This window comes from Schistosoma haematobium, chromosome ZW (genome assembly GCF_000699445.3).
Source record: "Schistosoma haematobium chromosome ZW, whole genome shotgun sequence".
Lineage (NCBI taxonomy): Eukaryota > Metazoa > Platyhelminthes > Trematoda > Strigeidida > Schistosomatidae > Schistosoma > Schistosoma haematobium.
In genome coordinates this window covers 5,110,611-5,120,194 of record NC_067195.1, presented here as the reverse complement: position 1 = coordinate 5,120,194, position 9,584 = coordinate 5,110,611, and the positions used below count along the sequence as shown (strand labels likewise).

Here is a 9,584-nt window from a genome sequence, read left to right as displayed (position 1 = left end):
GTAAGAGGTGATAAACCTTCATAAGTAAAAGTAGTTATTACAAATGCGAAGCATTTTCAGCCACTGCCTACCCTGATATTCAATAGTGGCTGGCAATATTGGGAAAAAGACGAGATGACAAACTAACACGTGATATTAGCACAGAACATTTTTGAATGCTCACCTAAGCTATGTGGAGGCTTCCTAGTTAGAACTCGAGCAATATTAATAAACTATGGTTGGATACTTTGAATGACGGGACCAAAATTTAGCCCGACTCATGTAGTTACGTCCATTTCTTCCTCATCTAGATTTTGAGTTTAGTGTCATACAATACTTTGCACATTCTTGAACCGTATTCCCCATGAGTAGGTCTTCAAATCACTAACTTCGACCCATACACATTCATGCCAGGTATTACATCCATCGTTAACCACTTACGACCGGGAGACACTTGTTTCATACTGGGTGATAACTTGTCGAGAGTATGTATGCATACACATTTGTAGCCGTTATATATCCATTCAACGGTTCATCACTTTACACAAATAGCTTTGTTCACGTTATCACTCAAAAATAAACGAGAGATACCTAGTTTACGAAAATAAGCTCTATCTAAGAAGCGCATCATATCCATTACATTAAACGCGCTTCTGCCGAAGCGATGAGCTAATTGGGTTTCAAGACATGCTTTCCATGAATCATTCATGCACCAACCAATATCTTGATAAATTCAATGTCTTGCCAAACTGCGAGTAAACAATACCTAAAATAATGATAGCAACTGACTGGAATAACTTCACATAACATCCCCGAGAACCCCAGAATTACTCATTTCAATACTACATGAAGTGAAAGACAGTCGATTACGACTCCGCTAAGAACCAAATCTCAGGAACATTTCCAAAATAGATATCACTAAATTTCAAAGGCGAACCTGAACATCAAGAGTTTTGCTTACGAACTCTTTCCTGCAGAAGTATGACTTATCTACCTACTTCCTAGACAGATCTAATGACTTGGCTCCGTTAAACTAATGTTTGGTGGTGAAAGCTTGCGAATAAATTTTCTGACTGGATACACTTTTTTACAACCAACCATACGAAATGAACGAAAGACTTGTCACTAATGACTCTTAGTATTATAATTACAATCCTTTAAGCATTGGAACCCACCTATGAACTGACTTTTATTCCAACTAAATATTGGCTCATATGTAAGGTTGGCATTGCCACATAAATAGATGGTTACTTGAGTCACCAGTAAATTCTAAGGTACGGTAACTCCACACGAAGAGTTAGTTAAGGTAACTCACCAACAACGGACTTTATGCACTCAGTGTAGGAACACAGTTTGTGTGAGGGCTAATGAAGCGTGTTCCAAAATGAAGTTGACGGAGCGAGTTAGGGATTTATGACTTATTGGCTGAAACCGAGTATCTTAATATTTGATAAGTGAAGAGAATAGAGAGGTTCTCAATTTTTCCGTAACATAAGACCCCAAACATATGTTCACAAACTGATATTTCATCTAGGCCGTAGCTCACAGTGACAACATAAACCTGTTTGATTCTGAACATATATGCTAACTCAATACACCATGAATGATATATTAAACTAAACTAGACTTGATCAAATTCCCTGAGCATTCCAATAATTATGTCTTATGAGGTGAAAAAAACAGAGAACACTCCACATGGAACCATTACAGTGCATCAGTACTAAGTGGAAGACATTGATAACATATCTATTAGCATCATGAAATCATACACAAATATAAAAGTAATCACAAAATCTAAGGTTCAAATCTTTAGACTTAGTTCATAAAGCCCGGTATGAAGCATTCACGTCAATTGTGCTGGGTTAGGTTCACAGCTGGGTTCCTGAGGCTTTGCGGAGAGATCACTGTGTGCTTCTTGCCCTCCAAATAATTGCTAAAAGTAAACCAAAAATAAGTTCAGCGACGAGAAATTATCCAGGTCATATAAAATACTGACACCAAGTAAAACAATCGGACGGTCGGGTTTTCCGCAGACTTAAAGCATAAGTTTGTTAACTTTCTTACACAAGTTTCCAACCTCTGTTCAATCACACGCATTTTTACTACCTTTATGTACTTGCTCACCGATAAATTAGGAAATTCGACATTTTGTTGATTATTTTATTTAAACACATAAACATTGGTACAAGGAGGAACCAAATAGATATGAGCCACATAAATCCTTCGATTTATGTGGCTCGGATACAGCCCTAAACAAATATAGATATGGAGAAAGTAGGGTTTCGATGAATAGCCAATATTCTGAACTAAGCTCATTTACCTCATCCGAACGAGTAACACACTCTTGACGGACTCAAGGCATTAGTGTTGTTTCCAGGGTATGAGTTTGATCATATCCTGAAACGACTGGCCGACACCCCTTACACACTCACGCCTTAAACTTAATGATCATGCTTTTAGATTGATGAAACCATCACAAACCCAGTTTCCGAGAATACTGGGATGAGAGCACTTATGCAGTGTTAATCGTTAAAATTCAGCGACAAGAATCCATAGTAACGCTCTGGCTTTTCTATACAAAACTTAAAAGGGTTTTGAATGCTTTTCTCATTTGCTAAATAATCGAAATTAACGCCTGAACTAATGATAGAGCGCGAAATAATCGACCATTTACCTTGGAAGTCTCATCAGTACATGTGTGTTGGGATTTGACGGGATTCTGGCACGAATTTAGAAAGCTAGGCTAGCTTTTGGAAACTTGAGTCACTCGTGGCTCAAGAACAATGTCTGCCAACCAAAGGACAAGTCTGTAGTGTACCAGCCTGCTCCACAAAATATGGCCCTTAAAAACAGATAGTACGCCTAGGTTAGTAGTAATTGGTCATGTCTTCAGGGTATTGTTCGTATACTTTAGAATCATCCAGTTAGACGCAAAGTATTAGGTAAGTATAGCGAATCGGTTGATGAAGTAGCGAAACCTTATCAACTGAGATAGTATGCAAAAGTATCACGTACCCACAGCAACCGATTACCTCGTCACGCAATGATGGCTAGTGAAGGATGGAAGGAAGCCAGGGGTGACCAAGTCAAGACACAGCTCTAGCTTATGAAGACGCTGACTACTGGAATAGGCCATGTTAATAGGTGCGGAGTACTTGGATGGGTTCCGGGTGATTATTATAACCAACGGTTAGGCTGAATGACAAAGCATCAAGTTGTCCACGTTGGCGAAGACGAGATTATCGCCTTACCTTAGATCTTATTTGTTTAGATTACTCAATTTTTCCTAGATTTCAATACTTTATATTTTTTGAAACTTAGATCCAATCCCTAATTTTTACTACCGTCATTACCGTTACGTCTACTACTCTGGGGTTTGTTCTGAAAATTCAACCCAGCTGTATAAATGGATTATGGCGACTAGAACCAATGTACCGACGTGCTTGATCTGAAGACGTATTTGATTGAGTGCCTAGTACAACTAAAAAACAAGACTTGATAACTGTAAATCAATCGCGCCAAGCTGAGTGGGGATCAAAAGGGACTGGAACATCAAAGATATGCATAATTAGTGCAAAGAGACACTCTGGAAAAAGGCATCTGAAAACTACTTCGTCAGCTTAGTATTCGATTAGACACCGAAAGCTTTACCAGTCTGAACGATGTTTAGTCACATATATATTATGAATTTACTAAGTAATCAACCAGCCACTTACGTTGTACATCGAATCAATGTGATCACCACTTGAAGCGATGGCACTTAGTCTTTCAATTTCAAAGTTCAGCTTCTCAACGAGTTCACACAGCTATAAATATAAGCATTGATGATCCCATCTTACCTGCAAATTTTCATCTAAGGTTTCCTTTAAAGCCACTCGCCTTTGTTCCGCGACGGTTTCCCAATACTTTTCAGGTGCATGCTCTGGAACTTAAGAATATTTATTAGAATGTTACCTGAACACAACCAAGCATTAAGGTCTATGACTTCCACTTGAGTAGCAGTTTCCTTATACTCTTTCGAGGAATTAAGATGCTGATCTTTCTGGCTTTTAAAGCGCAAAGCACCACAATGCTGGCAATGAGTTTCAATAGGGTCTTGGAAAATAATAAACGGAGCAACTTTGTTGACAACGGGTTTATTGGCAATTGGTTCCTTTACAAAATGTTTAGCAGGTATTATTCCAGGCTTTTTCTCAACTGAAAGCTGTGTCTAAACCACAATGATGTATAGAATGATCCGTACTTTCTTTGGCTCTATATGTTCGGACGTATTCAAAACCCGTAATCCCCTGCGCTGAGACTCCATCATATTAACGACGACTGACTTCCCGCCCAAAATGTTTGTGATTTATACTCGTGCCGGCTAAACAAATGCACTGTACGTATCAATTCTTCAAAATTCAAACCTTATATTGTAGAAAATTTTCTTGTGAGTCACAATGAACGCAATACGTCTTGAATATATATAAGAGATCTACATCAAACGAGCTTCAAATGGTTTTGAATAAATACAGATAGAATAAAAGAATCATCTCTTCAACAAGCCTACGTGACTGATAAAAACGGATCACTGATACCTTCTAACAGGGAAAAAAAGGAGTTTTGATAAATATGAATGGAATGCTACCCTGAATCATTAGGGAAATACCAACTCTTCACTTAAAGAACACCAGGGATTTTATGTAGAGGACATCAGATATAGGGAGTTCCGACAACCCACGTTGGCACTTTGAGCTAGTAACCTGAGTTTACCCACTCTCCAAGAGTTCGAACCTAGTTAAGTGACCAGATGATTTCCATGTGTATTTGTGATATCACAGATCATGTTAAGGTCGCTGCCCAAACTCATTTAGTGTAATGGACATACACCAAGTGTTTTCAGGGATTCCATTTGGCACTCAAACTCCAAATCAAGATGTGATTTTGTATTTCATCTGTGGATGAACTATAATGTACTTATTTTCTTTTCGGGGTAAAGGGAAGCAAACCATGTTGGCATACTCTAACCAGAGCAGAATAAAACTATCTAACACTAGATAAGAACTCTGACTATAAAGCTGGAAAAAATGTATTTCTGTGTTTGACACGTAGGGGTGTGATTTTAGATTTCAAAGAGCCACGAGATTCGAATATTTTTTACTGATTACATTCGGTGGAAAAATAAATATGACTGCATACGGTGTTTAATCATGATCAGTAAACTCTACGACATATCGATGAAACGCGATTTTGTACATTCTGAGTCGTACTATATGGCTTATTTCAAGACACCCCTAGAGGATTGCTGAATATTCTTTCCCATTTTTCAGCGCACGTTTCAAATCAGAGAACCATATTGTTTATTCTGAAGCTACAGACTCAAGTATTTAGATGTCTTTCCGTAGACCAACTACATATCCAATTTCGTGGCCGTTTAGCTGCTGAAATAAATGATTTAACACTGAAGTAGCCCACGTATTCAGATATCTACTAGTTCCTTCCAAACGGCTAGTTTTATGTACTACCCGTGAAGACATCACTAGTGATTCTGCCAGAGCTTTCGCTTCGCGGACTGAATCTGAAAACACGCACAATTCTTGAGTTAATTCTGAGTGATTCGTCAAGACAATTCAAGAATTTGTAATCTATCCGAAAGTCCCCATGAACTTCATGTGAAGGACTAGATTTCCTCCTTTCTTGTCAGTTTCGTTAAATATGCCGTCACATATGTTGAGAGAATGAAGATATACACAATGTGGGCCAAAATCTGATTATTTTAAATAACATTATGCAGTCGCTTTCACTTACAACATTAAATCTTGGCGCAGAATATGGCAGACACCCACGTAAGGTCCACATTGAAGGCTTGATGTGTGAACATCCCTCCATGTATACACTTGTAATTTGTTCCTATTGATTCCTTTAGTTGTAAATTTTGCGCGTATCTAAACTGCGTAGGTAGTTATTCTTCGGTCCAAACCTTAGTTTGGATTCTGCAAGCTAAGCCTAGTTTGATTCATTTGTTGTTGGCACTAGAGGTGTTTAACACATTATTTCTAGAAGCAGTTAATGCAGTGATGCTCACCCAAGGATTAGAAATTTTTCAGTCACCTCTATCATGAGCCCTAAGCTACTGAGCAATGGTACTATTGAAATTTCATCAACAAAATATTAGAAAGGTCTTTCTTGTGTTCTTTTACTTGTTAGTGAAAATGACGTTCAAATATTTTCGTGCACTGATAATTCTGACGGTGGTCTAACCAAAGATTCAATTTTGAGATGCTTGAATCTTATGGAAGAAGTAAAATATCCATATAGAACTATTGCTATATGTTAAGCATTTAAAGCTGACATACCTCTATTAAAAACCAAATATCATTCACCCAGTATTTTTCGGTAATCTATAGATTCCATGTACTTTTGCAGTGTTATTCGGCGATGTGTATTACAATGAAGTGTTTGAATGAACTGATGATTCCTTTGTACTTGTTGAATGCTGGACTTCGAATTCTAAATACAGTACGTTCGTTTGTGCTTATATAGTACTTCTTTATCCGATTACGTTATTTCTGCGAATCTTATTTCGTACTATAATTCAAATACTCCTAATTATCATATTGGCGTCGCGATAGAGCCTATGATGGAACGGGTAAACATACATTCAGATTTTGATCCTTTTGAAGATTAATTTGAAAGGTTCGAACTCTGAGCTATGGCCAAGGAAGATGATGAGGATGTTATTAATGTGGCACATATCCTTACATTGATCGAAAAGGAAGCTTGCAGCTTATTAAAAACTATGGCTTTACCAGAAAAGCCTATTTCGCTTTCATATACAACTCTCAAGGATCTACTGCTAGACTATGTTAAGTATACAAATTTCGAATGTGGTAAAGGAGGAAGATTTCGTAAAATGATTCATCAGGTCATCAAAAATTCCACTACGTTACTACGTCATCACAATCCAGTGTGTACTCAAGGTTATGCAGATGATTCGTTGAGGAGTTGCGATGCGGTTCACGGGGATGAGCACAAGTTTGATGAATGTTTGTCCTGCGACAGGTTTTACTTATTTAATTCATGTGTATTTCATGATTCTAAATGCTTAAAATGTGGTAATATTGGACACACTCAGTCATTTTGTCATACTAAGGTTCATTCCGCCGCAACTAATGCTAAGACTTGTAATTCTGATCCTAATAGGTTGGGTGTTTTTAATGATCATTTATCTTTATCTACAAATTCGAAAAGCGGTACAGAGTCACATAGCAGACTAGAATTAAATGAAACTCAGTATCCTTGAGAGACAACAGTTTCTAATCAATCAATTTGTCAGATTTCTCATGTTATTGTACCAGATATGGTTTTTCCTAATGACTCACATATTCCTGATGAAAGTCCTTACAAATGTGAGGAAAATATGTTGAATGAACTCAGTCGTGATCGAAAACCTGGTGTAGTTTTGATGGATGCTGATTTTTCTAATGATCCTTTACTCTGCAATGACATTCTTAATAAATTTGAGGAAAATATTTCAGAAGAACCAAATCTTGATGTCATATCAATTACTATTTGTCCTCATAATGCATTTGTTTCTTGTGGGAAACTTGTTCAGTGCGAAGCAGGAGTACTCAGTGAGCTTGTAGCGTGGTGTCGAGTTGGGATTGACTATGAACACATTCCAAGTAAATCAGAAGGCGAAGGTTGAACGTAACCAAATAAATCCATAAAATCCCCGAGAAGCCAAATATCAGAAGACAGTTAATGGACCAAATCGAGATATATTCGCTGGCGATCTCGTGGCATCGAAAGGATACCAAGATCGTGTCAGGATACAAGCTTGGTTACAGAACGTAACCGAATTCGCGCGAAGTCACAATCAAAAGTGTATTTATAAGAATGGAAGCACAATATAGCTGTCATTAGCACAGTCAAACAAAAGCACATTAAAATAAACACTGGTACAGTTGGTTATAATAATGATTGTTTTTATTAAACCAGTCGTGTTCTCGTGATAAATGTGTCACTACAAGCTCGAGTTTGATTACGATTCGGATGAGTTCATATCAACTGTTGTTTATCCTTAGCACGAAGTCACTTCTAATGTTTACTCTAGTCTATGTGAGATATGCTTTGAATGAAGCCACATCATTCTTAACTTAGGGATATTAAGACCCAACATTATTTCGTGGGTGGATTTGACAGCCATATGCTCAATCACATACTATGGGAAACCTGGAAGTACTGGACTGCTGTTTCATCCTACTATGGGATCTCGTGAGGCCTGATCATGGATGCGCGCTGTTGAGGAGTCCCGCAATTGGACTAAACGGCCGTCCAGTACTTCCAGGTTTTCCATAGCAGTCTAGCTTCAATTGACTCATGACCTCAACTATTGAAAAAATAATAATCAAGGTTAAAAGAAAAATGGAAGTCACGAAATAATTAATAATCATCCACTTCAAATTATTGTACCGATTAGATAACTGTTATATCTAGATAGGTTTTTCTTGGTATACCGCGTATAACTTGAGCACTAGAACACTAGAACCCTTCCAAGTCTAAATGAGAAGACAGAAGACTAATGAAAGGAATATTATTCCAGACAGTGTACATTATAGTACAAAATAGTCAGGTATCTATAGTTTTGGGGAAGAACGAAATCATCATTACAGTCCTCTGATCCGTATACAGGGGGTTGTTAGCATTGTTCAATCGGGAAGCTACACGTAGGAATTCTAGAATATTCTTCCAAAATGTGATTGGATGAAATATTTTTGGTTCGTTCTGAGACTCTTACAACTTCTTCGAGCTTACCCGTATTCCTTCCTCACAATAACATGAACGATATATTATACCGTGGCGATTATATAAGTTGCCTACTATGAGTATTAGTTTTAACTAATATAGTAATCTATAAAACAAATAAGGAACAGGATATACCAATCAATAATTCTTTCCCTCTTTCTAAAATAAAATAAAATAGTTTAAACATCCGATAGATAGATAGATAGATAGATAGATAGATAGATAGATAGATAGATAGATAGATAGATAGATAGATAGATAGATAGATAGATAGATAGATAGATAGATAGATAGATAGATAGATAGATAGATAGATAGATAGATAGATAGATAGATAGATAGATAGATAGATAGATAGATAGATAGATAGATAGATAGATAGATAGATAGATAGATAGATAGATAGATAGATAGATAGATAGATAGATAGATAGATAGATAGATAGATAGATAGATAGATAGATAGATAGATAGATAGATAGATAGATAGATAGATAGATAGATAGATAGATAGATAGATATAGATAGATAGATAGATAGATAGATAGATAGATAGATAGATAGATAGATAGATAGATAGATAGATAGATAGATAGATAGATAGATAGATAGATAGATAGATAGATAGATAGATAGATAGATAGATAGATAGATAGATAGATAGATAGATAGATAGATAGATAGATAGATAGATAGATAGATAGATAGATAGATAGATAGATAGATAGATAGATAGATAGATAGATAGATAGATAGATAGATAGATAGATAGATAGATAGATAGATAGATAGATAGATAGATAGATAGATAGATAGAT

At 36.6% G+C, this 9,584-nt stretch overlaps 1 protein-coding gene across 1 annotated transcript; it reads right to left on the bottom strand.

The window, feature by feature from the left end:
- Positions 1-1,706: 1,706 nt before the first annotated feature.
- On the bottom strand, positions 1,707-4,288 carry MS3_00002637 (uncharacterized protein; the record flags this gene model as incomplete). Its single annotated transcript, XM_012936269.3, has 5 exons — positions 1,707-1,912; positions 3,696-3,785; positions 3,819-3,901; positions 3,934-4,189; positions 4,223-4,288. The coding sequence occupies 5 exons, from the start codon at positions 4,286-4,288 to the stop codon at positions 1,823-1,825; spliced, it is 585 nt and encodes a 194-aa protein (XP_012791723.1). The 3' UTR covers positions 1,707-1,822.
- Between the last annotated feature and the right edge of the window lie 5,296 nt (positions 4,289-9,584).